This window comes from Gorilla gorilla, chromosome 21 (assembly GCF_029281585.2).
Source record: "Gorilla gorilla gorilla isolate KB3781 chromosome 21, NHGRI_mGorGor1-v2.1_pri, whole genome shotgun sequence".
NCBI classification, from domain to species: domain Eukaryota; kingdom Metazoa; phylum Chordata; class Mammalia; order Primates; family Hominidae; genus Gorilla; species Gorilla gorilla.
This window is the reverse complement of record NC_073245.2, coordinates 44,424,836-44,441,181: the sequence shown is the minus strand read 5'-3', so window position 1 is coordinate 44,441,181 and position 16,346 is coordinate 44,424,836. Positions and strand designations below refer to the sequence as shown.

The window sequence follows — 16,346 nt, the reverse complement described above, 5'->3', positions numbered from 1 at the left end:
GCCTCCCAAGTAGCCTCCCAGATAACTCCCAAGGGACTACAAGCACACGATACCACGCTCTGCTTTTTTTTTTTTTTTTTTTTTTTTTTTGAGATTGGATTTTCACTATGTTACCTAGGCTGATCTCGAGCTCCTGGCTTCAAGTGATCCTGCCTCGGTCTCTCAAAGTGGTGGGATTACAGAAGTGAGCCACCGCGCCTGGCCTACTTCTTCTCAATTGTTTGTCTTCCCCAACTAAAATGAAGGCTCTACAAGGACACGGAGTTTATCTTATTCACTGCGGTATTCCCAGTACAGAGAACAGGGCCCGGCACAGAATAGGTGCCCCATATATATTTGCTGAATCAATGAAAAATCAGCAGGAGCCAGCGTGGGTCAGTGACATCAAGTCCTGCCCCACTAACTCCATTTACTGGACCCTGGACTGGCTTAGACCTCGAGCAAGTCACGTAACCTCTCCCAGCCTCAGTTTTCTCATCTGTCAAATGGAAAGTTGGACACGTTGGCCCCTCTGTGCCCTTGCAACTAAGGCAGAGAGGAGAAGAGCATGCCCCGTCCCGCTCTGAGGTTCTCTCCTGGACCTGTGAAGGTGTCTCTGGGCGCATCTGAGGAGTGGCTTTTCCTCTCTCGGCCTCAGTTTCTCCATTTGAGCAGAGGGCTTGGGAGGCCTTACCCATGCAGGGACAGTAGAGCAGGTAACCGGCCGGGTCCCAGGAGCCCGCGGGCATCCCCGGGAGCGGCAGAAGCAGCAGCAGGAAAGACACACTCAGCGGCCGTGCCCACGCGGCGGCGCCCATGTCGGCCCGGGAACCCGAGCCAGCCGCGGCGCACAGTCGGGGATGGAAGGAGGGACGCGAGCGCCCGCCCCGCTCCCAGCGGTCCCTGCGCGCCGCCCGCGCACCGCCCCGGCCGCTCTAGCCCGCGGGCGGGCGGGACCATAGAGATCCCGCGGCACCGCCCCCTCCACGACCCGAGTGCCCGCTCGCGCGGCTCCCACAATGCACCGCACAATGGCCCGACCGCCGCCACTACCGGGGCCTGAGCGGGCCTGGCGGAGCCCGAGCGCGGCCCGGCCCGCAGCGTGGGGCCCCGAGCGCGGTGAGTGCCGGCGAGGGCCCCAGGGGACGGCGGGGAGAGGGGCGGGAGGCCGTCTCGCTGCGTCCGCGCGCCCTGTACCCGGAGCGGCGGCGCCCCTCATCTCGGGCCCCTCAGCGCGGTCGCCCACACCCCCGACCCGCGGCCCGGTGTGCGCCAACCCGGCCCCAGATAGGCCCTGGGGTGACGAAAACTCTCCCTGGACCCCATACCTGTGTCTGGGGGACCCGAGGAAGCCACTGGTCCCCTCCCTTCCGAGACCTGGAGACGCAGTCCTGAGGGTCCCCCATTCCCGACCCCTAGGCTCCCTGGAGACCCAGATAAGGCGCTGCTGACCTTACCAGGGACCCGGGTCTGGGGGACGCAGATAAGCTGCACCTGCTCCCTCCCTCCGACACGCCTACCCAGACCCACATAACCCCCTTTCCTGCTCCAGATAGCCCGCTCTGTACCCTGTTTCATTTTCCAGACTTATATAACCCCCTTTGAGGCTTCCCTCAAATATCTGGGTCTGGAGAAGTCGAATAAGCCCCACCTGTAGTTCCCTCCTCAGTGGCCATACTCCCAAGCTTTCGACATCTTCCATCCCGTTACCCATTTTGAGACCCTCTTGAAATTCAGAGGATACACTTCTGACTATCCCCATCCCCCCAGCCTTCCAACCCTTAGAATCCCCCATTTCATTCTTGTGGGGATCCCTTAGAGACCCAGGAAAGTTGCTCGTGATTCCTTCCCATTCTCGCTCTTCCTTCCCATCCCAGAGACTCCCTCCAGACTTCTCCCTGAATTTCCTTTGCTTCTCCAGCCCTCATCCACTCCCATCTCTCCCAGGCTCGGGGAATTGAACCTTTCCCACACCACAGTGGGGTGATCTAAAAGTTGGCCTGGGACCAGGCTGTGGCCCACCTTGGTGGGGAGAAAGGGGCCTGTTAGGTGGAGGATATGGGGACAACTGTGTGGGGGAATCGGTGCTTTCACCTGCAAGCTTAGCCTGTCTCCTGGCTTGTGTGTTTTTCCACCTGTCAGCCATGGGACTGTGTGTAGAGTCTGGTCTTGGGTTTCTAACCTTTCTCTCCTAAGGTGAGGCCACCAGATTGGGGGCGGGGGTGTCGAATCAGGTTTTCTCCCCATGAAAATGGGGTTGTGATGAGTTGCAGCCATTTGTTCAAGGCCTCCCCAGGAGTGGGAGGCAGCAGGAATCTGAGGAAATAGTGAATCAAAGAGACTCCAAAGAGGGCCCATCTACACTGACAGAAGAATTAGCAGCCTGAGAGTAAATCCAACCCCTGTTAATCCTGTTTGATGTTTCTTGGAATGATGCAAGTCATTGAGACTCTCCAGCCTCCCTGTAATTTAATTCTCCCACCACTCTGGAGTGGGCGGGGGGGAAGGGGGCGACAGCATTCCCATTTCCCCTCTTCTCACTGTTTTCCAGCCAACCAGTGTGTTTTAGGATTTGTTTCTGGTTCCGAGATCAGGATCTGTTTTTTGTTTTGTTTTGTTTTGTTTTGTTTTTTCTTTCCTCTAAGTCTATTTATAATTTCCCAGTTGCTATTTTGGGTTCTGCTTAAGGGAAGATTCTACCCCAAGGAACGTTCTGGGTCTATTTCCTCCGGCAGGTGTTGAATTGAGTTCTTCAGATCCCCAAGTAACTCTTGGGCAGGAGGATAAAAGCTATTTTAGGGTAGTCACTGAAGTGGAGCTGTTAATCCTCTGTGGGTCTCTTTAGTTAAGAACACTCAAAGATTAACCCTTTCCTTGTGCAAGGGTGTTATCTCTCAACTGTGTTTTAGGGGGGAGTGAGGAGAATTTGAGTGTGGCAGCAGAAGGTGGAAACATGCAACTCAATACAAAGACAAAGATAATAGCTCTCTTTTGTTGGGTACTTCTAGCAGGCCAAGCCCTGTGCTGAGCCCTTTGCATACCTCACTAAAATAATCCTTACAGCAAGCCTGTGAGGTAAGTATTTTTAGCTTTACAGATGAGGAAACAGGCTAATAATGGAGAAAGAACGCAGTTTCTATAGAGATGATGTAACACCATAAAAACTATAGTTTCATCAGAGGGCAGCAGGCATCATGGCCCATAACAGGGGACGGACAGACTGGGGAGAAATATGTCTCAGTTTCAGCTTCCAAAGAGGACCATACAGAGTGTTTAGCAAGCATTCCTGTTTGGGATATGGAGCCCTAATAATAGAAGAGAGTATAGGAAAGTGGCTATCTGCTTAAGAGAGAACTCTGGTCCAGGAGATGGTGCCTGGAGGGAGGTAAAGTAAGGGGCTCTTTAAAGGGGATGTGCCGAGGGTTAGTTGTGAGGGAAAAGGGGAAGACTGCATTCTGGGGGAGATGTTGGGAAAGGAAGGAAACTCACTCTGAGGCCTGAGAAGTAACATTAAAGAGGAAAAAAAGAAGTACTATTTAGGCCTCATGCGGAAAAAGAGGCAGACACAGCCGAGACCTCAGAGAAGGCACTGCATGTATTCAGAGCACACATTTTGTATCAGCCACTTTCAAGAGTATTATTTCATTTAATCCTCTATACGAATCTTACAGGTAAGGAAAATAAATCCGTATTTTAGAAATTGAGGAAACTGAGGTTCAGAGAAATAAAGTAACCTGCCTATGGTTTCCCAGCCAGTAAGTGGCATCTCTTCTGATAGCAAGTCCAAGGTTCTTTCCCCTTTCAGATCAGGCACTAGAAAGAATCTTAGGCTGAAAATATACTGAGTTGTGCCAGTAACTGGGAAGGATTGTGTTTGTTTTATGGAAACAGGTTCTGTCAGCTTCTCTATAGTCTGTAGTTGTTAAGATTAAAATGTCAGACCAGAAGAGCAGCTTTGAAAGAGAAGTAGAATTCTTTCACAGTTTTGCTGAGGAAGGACAAGTCTGAAGGAACAGGCCTTCTGATTATGTAAGACAAACCCAGGAATCTTTCTGGATCAGAGGAGTTTTCAGACAAAGGGCAGAGAGAGACTAGATCCCCAAAAGGGTTCCTAGGTAACACTAGCAGCTTTGGTTATCCAAGAGGCTGCTGGTGACTGTAGGTAGGGACTTCCTGTGCCTTTTGAAAAGTGTAGGAGAGTAGGATCAGGGTGTTGGCTCTTTTCTTTGTGAAGACATAGCCCCATTAAAAGCAGATCAAGGTGAGCACATGGCTGCTGCTTTCCTCCTTTGGTTCTATCAGTACAAGCTGCTTAGCCACCACCAGCCTCTTTCCTAGAAGCCCATTACTCACTCTTTCAGTAGCAGCCTACTAAACTATTGTGTCTTGTTTGTGCTTGTTCAGGAGAACAGATGAGGTGGACGTGTGGGAGGTGGGGACGTAATGTTCTCTTTCTGAGTTTGTGTGGAGTTTCCAGGGCTAGGCTCCTCTCTCACATCAGCCAAACTGATGTGACTTGTTTCCTTCTGGCTGCCATTCCCAACTTTCCAGAGGCTGAGGTGCATGATTTCAAATTGACCGGGGAGTAGAATTTGACTTTGAAGGTAGGGGTAATTCCCTCCAATCTAAACATGCACACTCGAGCACACTCTCTGCTCGATTCCAAGGTGCATAGTAATCGCTGGTATTACAAACAGGTAATTCCACCCTTGCAAAGGAGGAGGGGACTTAAACAATGAAAGCCAGACGTCACAGGCCTTTGAGGTTTATAGTGAAGCAGGCACATATGCCATAATGACTTGAAGACTCAAGTGGGACTAGTTTTTAGTGCTACCTACCCCTCCCCAGCATGTGATTCATGCAAAATGCAGCCACCTTAATGCAGATCTTTCTAGACAAATCTACACTCGTGATGGGGACGTGTTTATCATATTACATCGCAGTGTTTCTTCAACAAGAGGAATGGTTCCTGAACAGGACGTAGCTCATGTTAATGATGAGCAAAGCTCTCTGGGGCATGAACCCGCTGATCCCATCATCTTGTTCACAGCCAGTCTGTTGGATGAATGGTCACTGTAAGCAGCAGGTGCTAATGAGCTGAGCAAGCATTCTGTGGCCCACAGCTAGTTTGTGCAGTTGGAGCCCTCCCCAGATTCTCGTGGATAATCCCCAGACACCCCCTTTTCTCTCTTCACATGGAAAAGCCTCATGATCAAATTTTGGCATGATCTCTTCAAAGGGAATCCCCCTGTTGTAGCAGGTTGCATCGTGGTTGGTAATCTGTGGTAAGCTTGGGAGTATGAATGTGGGTCTCTTGTCCCCTTTTGAGAGTCGGTGTGGTAACTCCCATCCTCTTCCTCTGGATTAGTATCCGGAATGGAGTTGTGTCGTTCTTGCACATCTCCCCTTCTATTCAACAAGAGAAAGAATCAGACTTTAAGATTTCGGCTCCCCACTTGGGAATGGCGGCGAACCCAGTTTAAACCAGAACTACCTGGGCCTAGGTTGGTCCCTGAGAATCAACCTGCATTCAGTGACTAGTTTACCTATCTGAAATAAAGTTGAGGTTCCTTTTCTAGATATTAGGTATATAGAGATGAAAGAGAAATGATGCAAGCCCTCAGACAACCAGGCTGGTGGAGAGGAGTAAATTCCAATGCGAGCTCACTACCGTCTTCTAAAGGAGATGTGCATATGTACTCTGAGGCCCTGTAGGAGGGGCCTCTCAGCACCTAGGGGTGTTGGACAGGCTTTGCTAAAGAGGGATGGTCTGGGCCCTGAGACACAGTGACCCAGAGAAGCGGTGGTGGTCAGGATGGGACCAGTCCTAGTCCTGGTTTAGGGAAAATGCTAAGAATCTGCTGTTGCCTTCCCATATAGACCCTCCTGATGTTGATGCACTGCTAAGAAACACATCTGGTACCAGGACTGACTAGGATGTAAATTTCCTAAGTAGAGGCTTCCCCTTCCTCCTCTCTTGCCTTTTGGGCATTTTATTGCTCCTTAGCACCTCCATGAGGAGGACAATTGTGGAAAGTAGTGGACGAGGAGGTGCCAGGGTAATGAGAAGGAGGAACCGCTATCTCTAGGTTCAGTGGAAAGGATATAAAAGTGAGGTCCAGAAGAAAAAGTTTGAAGTTTTGGGGCTTTTGGTTCCTCAGTTTATCTTGTTTCTTATTAGCCTAGATGGTACTAGTAATAGTAGCTACCACTAAGCACTTAATGGATGCCCAGCCTTCTGCTGAATGCTTTATATTCATGATCTCATTTAATCCTCAAAACATTTTTATAATTTAGGAGATTATTATGCCCATTTTATAAATGAGGAAACAGCTCAGGGAAGTAAGTAATTGGCTGAAAGTCACACAGCTTCTAAGTGGAAGGGCTGGGATTGGAACGGAATCTGTCTGCCTCCAGAGCCCATGTTCTCATGGTATTGGGCTCCCTAACACCAGGTGTTCTGATGTTTCAGGTGAAGAGATTGTTTTCTGAAAGCTGCGTTGGAGGCTGTGACAGAGCTGAGAGCCTGTGTGGAGCGGATGGGGAGGCTTTCTCAATAACATGGCCCTTTGCCATTAGCCTTGCCATGACCACATTTTTCACCAGCGTCCCCCCCTGGATTCAAGATGCAAAGCAGGAGGAGGAAGTGGGCTGGAAACTAGTTCCCAGGCCTCGGGGCCGGGAGGCGGAGAGTCAAGTGAAGTGCCAATGTGAAATTTCGGGGACACCTTTCTCAAATGGGGAGAAGCTGAGGCCTCACAGCCTCCCACAACCAGAGCAGAGACCATATAGCTGCCCTCAGCTGCACTGTGGCAAGGCTTTTGCTTCCAAATACAAGCTGTATAGGTAGGTGACACTCTCATATCTCTTCCTGCCCTGAGGTTCCCAGAGGGAAAAAGCAGACAGACTCTGCCTAGTGTGGGTTTTTAATCTGTGGCAGAAGAGTGGAGGTTAATTTGTCCTACAAGTATACCCTGAATGCCAAACAGTTGAAGTCACTCAATAAAAAATGATTCAGATTGCTTGATTCAGACACTAGAATCTGATGGGTTGCCTCCCCAAAGTATTGGGATTGCTGGCGTGAGCCACTGCACCTGGCCTTCTTACACCTTCTTAGTGACGATCTGGGTGCCAATGTCAGGCAGCCTTGAGTTTTTTTTGTTTGTTTGTTTGTTTGTTTTTTTAAGAAATGGGAGTCTTGCTCTGTCATCCAGGCTAGAGTACAGTGGTGCAGTCAGCTCACTGCAGCCTCCAATTCCTGGGCTCAAGTGATCCTCTTGACTCATTCTCCCAGGTAACTAGGATTACAGGCTTGAACCACCGCACCTGGTTGTTTTTAATTTTTTGTAGAGATGGGGGTGTGGCTATGTTCCCCAGGCTGGTCTCAAACTCCTGGGCTCAAGTGATCCTCCTGCCTTGACTTCCCAAAGCAGTGAGATTACAGGCATGAGCCACCGCACTTAGCCCTGAACATTTTTTTTTAAATATTGCTTTCCTCACCTTTGTCAGGTGATGGTCAGAATTTTAGCTAGAAGTTAGGAATCAGTATTCGAACTTCAGAAGGAAAAGTAGACCTTCTGGCCCAGTCTGTAAATTTTAAAGTAGAGGTTCAGAGTAGGGACATAACTTACCCAAGGTCACACAGCTTCAGAGGTCCTGCAGTGCCTCTTCTACTGAATCAGCCTGCTACTTACTCATTTAACTATGTCTGTCTCCCTGTTGCCCACTGGGGCAGCTGCTTTTCTGAAACTTGTAAGCCCAAGAACCCCTACTTAAAGTGAAATTAAACGTAAAAGCCCTGACATAAGGCAGATAGAGAAGAGCAGCTTTGGTTGCTTTGGTGAGGATGGGGAGGCATGGTCAAAAGCAATTTTGGGCCAGGCGTGGTGGCTCGCACTTGTAATCCCAGCACTTTGGGAGGCTAAGGCAGGCGGATCACTTGAGGCCAGGAGTTTGAGGCAAGCCTGGCCAACATGGTGAAACCCCGTCTCTACTAAAAATTTTTAAAAAATTAGCTGGGTGTGGTGGCACATGCCTGTAGTCCCAGCTACTTGGGATACTGTGGCAGGAGAATCACTTGAACCCAGGAGAAGGAGGTTGCAGTGAACTGAGATTGTGCCACTGTACTCCAGCCTGGGTGACAGAGCAAGACTGTCTCAAAAAAAAAAAAAAGGGCAATTTTGATTTTATCCTTTTCACATTAGAGGAACCATGAACTTGCCCTTTAGAAATGAGATAGATCAGCCGGGTGCGGTGGCTCACGCCTGTAATCCCAGCACTTTGGGAGGCCAAGGCAGGCGGATCACGAGGTCAGGAGATCGAGACCATCCTGGCTAACACGGTGAAACCCCGTCTCTACTAAAAATACAAAAAAAAAAATTAGCCAGGAGTGGTGGCGGTCGCCTGTAGTCCCAGCTACCCGGGAGGCTGAGGCAGGAGAATGGCATGAACCCGGGAGGCAGAGCTTGCAGTGAGCCGAGATTGCGCCACTGCACTCCAGCCTGGGCGACAGAGCGAGGCTCCGTCTCAAAAAAAAAAGAAATGAGATAGATTGGCCTGATGCACAGTCATCCAACCATCCATTCATCTATCCAACATTATTGAGCTCTTGCTCTGTACCAGGCACAGTGCTCGGTGCAAGGGGCGGAGTAGTGACCCAGACAGATGGGGGTGCTGGTCCTCCTTGGGTTTATGGTCTTAATAGTGGGTACAGACAGTAAACAAGTAAATACATGAACAAGATGACCACAAAGCCTCAGTTCCTCATCTGGAAAACAGTTAATAGGAAGGGACTAAAATAGGCAACAGGGTAGCATGGTAGTCAGGATTGCCCTCTTGACAGTTCTGTGGTCCTCAGGAGTGCTTAGATTCTCTGTGTGCTCCTATAAGTTAAGGGAACTCCAGTCAAGGCCATACTCTTAGGCTTTCTTTTTTTTCTTTTTTTTTTGAGACAGGGTCTCACTTTTGCCCAAGTTGGAGTATAGTGGCGTGATTATAACTAACTGCAGCCTCAAGCTCCTGGGCTCAAGTGATCCTCCTGCCTCAGCCTCCTGAGTAGCTAGGATCACAGGCATATACCACCACCACACCCGCTAATTTTTGTATGTTTCCTAGAGACAGGGTCTCTTCCCTGTGTTGTGCAGGGTGATCTCAGATTCCTGGCCTCAAGCAGTCCCTCCACCTTAGCCTCCCAAAGTATTGGGATTACTGTCATGAGCCACTGCACCCGGCCTTCTTAGACTTTCTTAATGATGATCTGGTTGCCAGTGGGCGGCTGCAGGAAAGGTCCTGGGTCAGGAGGCAGGAGCCCTGACTCATCGCATATAATTTACTGTGTGATCTTAGGTGAGTTGCTAGACCTCTTTGGGCCTCAGTTTCCTCACCTGCAAAATGAGGGAAATGAAAAGTGGATCACTCAGCACCTCCCTCTCTACATTACCACGTCAGTTCCATCACAGGAGGTTGACAGTAACCCACATAGGCAAGAGCACTCTTGAGCATGCATATGTGGGATGTGGGCAGGGGGTGTGTTTGATACCCTCCAGGTAGAAAGGATCACAGAGTGCTGCACGAGAGAGAGACAGCTGTTGCATACCTGACTGAACATAGGTCTTCCGAAGGCCTGTTTAAATCCAGCCTCTGCTACTTACCAACTGGTGGGTGACGGGGCCGCCTTGTTTTTTAGACTCCTTTCCTTGTCTGGAGATCAAGGTTAATGACACAGCTTATGCAGAGCCTGGAAAACAGTGGGTGCTGAGTTGATTCTGAGTATGCTCTGGAGCTGTGAATTGCAGTTCCTGGATTCTGAGCCACTTTTCAACCATATAGGATCAGGTAAACCAAGGGACACTGAAGTGCCATACCATTAAAACATTTCTTAAAGTGTTACTGGTTTATATGACAAGCAATTCAAGTGGTACATACTGGCATGCAGTGAAGAATGAATGGTCCTCACACTCGAAGTCACTATTCCTCTCCCCAAAGGCAGCTGGTGGGTTGGTTTTTGTGTATCCTTCCTAAGACATTCAAACATGTATATTCTCTTTCTTTTTTATTTTCAAAACAGATTGTATCACATGTACTGTATTGAACTTCCTTTTTTGACTTAGCCCTGTATATCTTGGAAATTTGTTCTAGATAAGGAAGTTTATTTATTTATTTAGAGATGGAGTCTTGCTCTGTCACCCAGGATGGATTGCAGTGGTGCGATCACAGCTCACTGCAACTTCGAATTCCTGGGCTCAAGTAATCCTGCCTTAGCCTCTTGAGTAGCTAGGACTACAGGTGCGTGCTGCCATGCCCATCTAATGGTTAAGATTTTGTAGAGACAAGGTCTCGCTATGTTGTTCAGGTTGGTCTCAAACTCCTGGGCTCAAATGATCCTCCTGCCTCACCCTCCCATAGTGCTGTGATTACAGGCATGCACCACTGTGCCCAGACTGCACGTTTAGGTATATTTTATTTTCTCTTTATTGTATCATTTAAAATTATTTAAATGTAATGTTTAAAAAACGAAATACATTCACGTAATTCAAAATTCAAAAAGTACCAAAACTTATACGATGAAAATTCTCCATGACACCCATCCATAAGCTGTTCGGTTCTTTTTCGCATAGGCAGCCACTGGTATCAGTTTCTTGTATGTCCTTCCAGAAATATTTTAGCCATATACAAGCAAACATACATATATTTTTCCCCTTTTCACATAGAGTCCTAGTCTACATCCACTATTCTGCCTCCTTGCTTTTTTTCTACTTCCTGTCTCTTAGGAGCATGTTCCCTGTAAGTACACAAAAAGCCTCATTTTTGAAAAGTTGAGTCATTTTATGGACTTATCATAATTTATGTAACCAGTTCCCTATTGATAGATTGGACGTTCAGATTGTTTCTGATTTTTTTTTGCTACTACAAGCAATGCTGCAAAGAATATCGGTACACATTATTTTGCAGATAGGCAAGGATATCTGTAGAATATAACTGGTTTGGTATTGCATTGCAAGCCTTTACCATAGTTTTTATATCTAGTTTCCTGTTAATGGACACCTTGGTTGTCCAGTCATCCCTTGTGATCTCCCCTCTTTCTGCTTTCTCCCGTATCCCCTGTCTCTACCCCCAGGCACATGGCCACCCACTCAGCCCAGAAACCCCACCAGTGTATGTACTGTGATAAGATGTTTCACCGCAAGGACCATCTGCGGAACCATCTGCAGACCCATGATCCTAACAAAGAGGCCCTCCACTGCTCTGAGTGCGGTAAGAATTACAATACGAAGCTGGGCTACCGGCGCCACCTGGCCATGCATGCTGCCAGCAGCGGTGACCTCAGCTGCAAGGTGTGCCTGCAGACCTTTGAGAGTACCCAGGCCCTGCTAGAGCACCTGAAGGCCCACTCACGCCGGGTAGCAGGCGGTGCCAAGGAGAAGAAGCACCCCTGTGACCACTGCGACCGGCGGTTCTATACTCGTAAGGATGTACGGCGGCACCTAGTGGTGCACACAGGCCGTAAGGACTTCCTGTGCCAGTACTGTGCCCAGCGGTTTGGCCGTAAGGACCACCTGACGCGTCATGTCAAGAAGAGCCACTCGCAGGAGTTGCTCAAGATCAAGACAGAGCCCGTGGACATGTTAGGCCTACTCAGCTGCAGCTCCACAGTCAGTGTGAAGGAAGAGCTGAGCCCTGTGCTGTGCATGGCCTCTCGGGACGTAATGGGGACCAAGGCCTTCCCTGGCATGTTGCCCATGGGCATGTATGGTGCCCACATCCCTACCATGCCTAGCACGGGCGTGCCACACTCCCTGGTGCACAACACGCTGCCCATGGGTATGAGCTACCCTCTGGAATCCTCACCTATCTCTTCCCCAGCTCAGCTCCCTCCAAAATACCAGCTTGGATCTACCTCATACTTGCCCGACAAATTGCCCAAAGTGGAGGTGGATAGTTTTCTGGCGGAGCTTCCTGGAAGCCTGTCTCTCTCATCCGCTGAACCCCAGCCCGCCTCACCTCAGCCGGCGGCAGCTGCGGCCCTCCTAGATGAAGCACTGCTTGCCAAGAGCCCCGCCAACCTCTCTGAGGCCCTCTGCGCTGCTAATGTGGACTTCTCCCACCTACTGGGCTTTCTTCCACTCAACCTGCCCCCGTGTAACCCACCTGGGGCCACAGGAGGCCTGGTCATGGGCTACTCCCAGGCTGAGGCACAGCCCCTGCTCACCACTTTGCAAGCTCAGCCTCAAGATTCCCCAGGAGCTGGGGGACCACTGAACTTTGGGCCTCTGCACTCCCTGCCTCCTGTCTTCACGTCTGGCCTGAGTAGCACCACCCTGCCTCGTTTCCACCAAGCATTCCAGTAGCCCCCACAGAGGCCCTCAGCTCAGTTTTTGGCTCTGTTAGGGAGCCTTAGTACCCACCCCGTCCGTGTCCCCCATGAAGGCAGCTGAGCTTTCAGAGCTGGGTTCAAAAAAAAAAAAAATTCCAGTGTCTGTATACAGGAGCACTTGGTTTGGGGGTTCAGGCTCTGGGATCGATTCCAGAAGGAGCCTTGAGCCCCAACCCCGTGAAAAGATCTCATACCGTAGGACTTCAGGTATTTTTTACTTTTATTTTTTTGACCTGAATCGGGAGCCACACTTGGCCCTCTTCCTCTCCAAAGCGCCAGAACCTCCTTCTCTTTGGAGAATGGGGAGGCCTCTTGGAGACACAGAGGGTTTCACCTTGGATGACCTCTAGAGAAATTGCCCAAGAAGCCCACCTTCTGGTCCCAACCTGCAGACCCCACAGCAGTCAGTTGGTCAGGCCCTGCTGTAGAAGGTCACTTGGCTCCATTGCCTGCTTCCAACCAATGGACAGGAGAGAAGGCCTTTATTTCTCGCCCACCCATTCCTCCTGTACCAGCACCTCCGTTTTCAGTCAGTGTTGTCCAGCAACGGTACCGTTTACACAGTCACCTCAGACACACCATTTCACCTCCCTTGCCAAGCTGTTAGCCTTAGAGTGATTGCAGTGAACACTGTTTACACACCGTGAATCCATTCCCATCAGTCCGTTCCAGTTGGCACCAGCCTGAACCATTTGGTACCTGGTGTTAACTGGAGTCCTGTTTACAAGGCGGAGTCGGGTCTTGCTGACTTCTCTTCATTTGAGGTCACATTTTTCCCCCGTGGGGAAATAAACTGACTTTGGACTGCTTCAGTCTCTGCCATCTTCCATGACTGCATTTGTTCCTGCCTGCCTCGGCGGTATCCACAGAAGACAGGCAAGAAGATTGGAGCAGTTTTCTCACAGGTCTGCAATTCTGTTTTTCTCCAAGTACATTATGACCCCCTCATCCTTCTCTTGAACTGGAGAGGGGAAGAAATGAAAGGCATGCCCACATCCGTCACCTCCCCATCCCCTAGTCCCCACCTTGAACATCATGAGCTGTTGTTATTAGTCTTGGAAGCAGAGTCTGGGTTGGTGTGGATAGCAAAGGAGGAAGTCTGAGCCCCTCATTTGTCTTCCTCCCACCTGTCCCTTTTCCGGGAAGTTGTGGAATTGTTGGAAAAAGAGTTTGCAGAAAGTTAGGAATGGGTAGATAGCTAAGTCCTAATCTATGGGTACATTGTTGTGTCCCAAACCAAAATTTTCCTTATCCACAATGTCCCTTCTGTCTCTTCCACTTTACAGTGGACTCGGCCACTGTGCATAGGCTTCTCTGCTCTCCATCAAATCACTTCCACTTTCCTGTGCCCCCACCCCCGCCTCCAGTTTTCCGCTAGTATCCGGCAAGGTTTCTTGCAACAATGATTAGTTCTTTTCTTCTGACTCGTGGGGCTCCCTGCTGCAGAGAGCACAGCCCTTGCCCGGAGCCCAGGAACCCCATCCTTGCTTCATCTCTGTTCTTCATGGGCTTCACTCTTCCCACTCATGGAAGGGAGGTAGCTCAGGGACCTCCATTGTGGGACCCTTGAGACGCTTCCACTCTGATTCAGAAACACACTTCTACCTCTTTACTGTTAACTCTTAACAGATGCAGTCAGCAGTTTCTGGGCACTTCTCTCAGTAGGTGCCTCATGCTGACTTCTCCACTAGGGTTTCAGGACAAACTACCAAGGAATTGCCTCAGTCTCCTACCAGTCCTCCCTCACTCACCTTCTGTCTAGGTTCACTTGGTTTGTCATCAGGAACTGAGCAGGTCCAGGACTCAGCTTTCTGCTTCAGCCTAAGCCAGTACTCCTTGTTTGAGGTAAAAGCCTTAAAATTTAGCTCCCTAGCTCTTGATTAGAAGCAATTTGGAGTAAGTGTGTTTTGATTTAGGCAGGGTAGCTTGGGATACCTTTTAAAAAAAACCAGATATTAAAATGTCTGGCAAGGTTAGAATCAGACTAGATGATTTGCTTCTAAAAATTAGTTTCAGTGAGTCCCAGGGACTAATTAAGGTTTATTTTAAAAAGTGTCTACCTTGGTACGCAGCCACCTCCTGCATGCTGTGCATGTTATTGGGACTTGTATTATAGGCGATGGTATGTGAGAATCCAGTTGGGACTCGCTGTTGCCATCCTCTTTGTTGTATCTGGTTTTCATCACTAGACCCAGCAACCCTTCTCACCTTAACTGCCACCTTCCCTACACTCTCAGTTTACAGAGGCCACTGGGCCTCTGGCTGCAGAATACAAAGTCCTGGGCTGTTAGAGGAGTCCTTTCCTCTCTGCCTGCCGTTTCCTGTCCCTCCCTCGAATTCTCTCTCCCCGTAAGTGATGCTGGAAAAGTCATAGGACTGGCAAAGCAACTGTTTAAACCCTTTGTAACCGGGGCCTTGCCCCCACCTCCTGTCTTTTCTCCTTGCCTTCCCCACTCCTGTGTCCTCCCATCTATCCTGTCTTTCCTTTCCTCCTCTCAGTGTCCTCAGCACCCACAAGGAATTTTCCTATCACTGTGAACTTTGCTGGTACAGAGGAATAATATCTGCCTTCACCTTTTTTTTTGGACCATAGCTAGCCAGTCATTTCTTAAACCTCCCTTCCTAAAATCTGGGGGGTCGGGGGCAAAGAAAAAAAAAGCCTTAGTGGCCTGGTTGTTCAAAGGATAAGAATAGCTTTATCCTGCACTCAGTACCCGAACTCACTTCAGTATGCTTACTGAGGCCATGAGAACCTGAGGGCATCTGCCCGGGACAGGAGCCATGGCATATGACAAAGACCAATGAGGGACCAGGAAAAAAAGTGGTGATGTCCCCTTTCCCTGCCACCTCCAGCCTCTGCCAGCAATGAGCTGTCCCCCTCCCACCCTACACTGTAGCTGGTCAGGGCTGAGTACAGTCCTGGGGGTAAGGGGATGACATGCCCAAGTGTCAGCTCAAAGGATCTCTGCATCATCTTGAGGTGGGAGGCAGGGAAAGGAGCGCCAATGAGGTTCCCTGCAACCCCCCCGCCTCCAGCCCACCGCCCAACCTTTTACAAATGGCATTTTCTTAATTGAAAATCCGGGAAGCAGGTGTGATTACTTTTTTGCTCGTAGATATTGTCCTAAGTTGGAATTCTCCCACTGCCCTAAAACTTTCCCTAGTAGTCCTTTAAATTCCCCCCTCCCTTTTTGGTAGCTGTTTTCTCCATCCTCTCTCCACCTCCCCTCTTATCTAGGAGCTGTTTGTAAGCACGATTTTTTTTAACAGGTTATATTGTACAGGATCAATATTTTGCTTTTTAACAAGGATATTTATGTAATAAGAAACTTTGCCTTAGGCAGGTGTTGGCCAGAAAAGTCCAGATTCCTCTGGGATCCCACCCTGGCCTCTCCTGGAGCTCTGAACCTGCTGTGGAAGGAATTGGCCATGACCTTCACCTCTGGAGAGTAGGGTCTATGGCGAGGGAAAAGGGTGTTCACCATGATAACCTAGTGCCTCCATAGAGGGGTTTGGAAAAATTCCAGTCCGATTTCTTTGTGTGTCAGCTGACTTCCTTAGCTGATTGTTCCCACTTGCACCTCTCCACCTTTGGCACTAGAACTCCTGAGACACCACTTCTCATGCTTCTCCCTCCCTACCAGCGGTCAAGGCTTTGGAGCCACTCTTTTGTAACTCCAGATTATTTAAAGAGAAAAATACAAGACAGAAATCTTCTAGCACTTTGTAAACACAGTGAATAACCTCTTGGAGTATTTTTGGCTTTATATAAAACAAGGTTTTTAATTGTAAAGTATAAGTGCCATTAGAAAATGCACAGGGCATATCTTTGTTAAAGTAGATTTTTCAATGTTTTACAGAATTACATTTTCAAAAAAAGGTTTTTATAATGAAGTTGTTTATTAAAAACTTCTGAATGATGTGTTTGGGAGTTGTGAACCTGTCTGATTGGGAAAGGGTTGGAGAGAGCCTCGAATTGGGAAGAATTGGAGTC

General features: G+C 49.1%; 2 protein-coding genes across 4 annotated transcripts in view; one reads left to right on the top strand and one right to left on the bottom strand.

Moving 5' to 3' along the window:
- Positions 1-902, bottom strand: part of POFUT1 (protein O-fucosyltransferase 1) — a 30,849-nt gene extending 29,947 nt beyond the window's left edge. The window contains exon 1 of the mRNA XM_004061977.5: positions 674-902. Coding sequence (XP_004062025.1) covers positions 674-797 — 124 coding nt within the window. The 5' untranslated portion in view covers positions 798-902. The remainder of the gene's footprint in view (positions 1-673) is intronic.
- Positions 903-944: 42 nt separating this feature from the next.
- PLAGL2 (PLAG1 like zinc finger 2) lies at positions 945-16,274 on the top strand. Of its 3 annotated transcripts, none has more exons than XM_019017357.4 (3): positions 945-1,098; positions 6,452-6,825; positions 11,096-16,274. In XM_019017357.4, exons 2-3 carry the CDS (start codon positions 6,566-6,568, stop codon positions 12,324-12,326), a joined length of 1,491 nt encoding a protein of 496 aa, XP_018872902.1. In that variant the 5' UTR covers positions 945-1,098; positions 6,452-6,565; the 3' UTR covers positions 12,327-16,274. The 3 variants fall into 3 exon arrangements, with proteins under 3 accessions (XP_018872902.1, XP_063558346.1, XP_055229268.1); XM_055373293.2 differs by lacking the exon at positions 945-1,098 and adding an exon at positions 1,128-5,264; XM_063702276.1 differs by lacking the exon at positions 6,452-6,825 and having other exon boundaries at positions 966-1,098.
- The last annotated feature ends 72 nt before the right edge of the window (positions 16,275-16,346 follow it).

Coding starts and splice junctions, on each gene's coding strand:
- PLAGL2 (XM_019017357.4), top strand. CDS start 6,566: ATGACCACATTTTTCACCAGCGTCCCCCCCTGGATTCAAGATGCAAAG. Junction 6,826..11,095: donor TCCAAATACAAGCTGTATAG/GTAGGTGACACT, acceptor CTCTACCCCCAG/GCACATGGCCACCCACTCAG.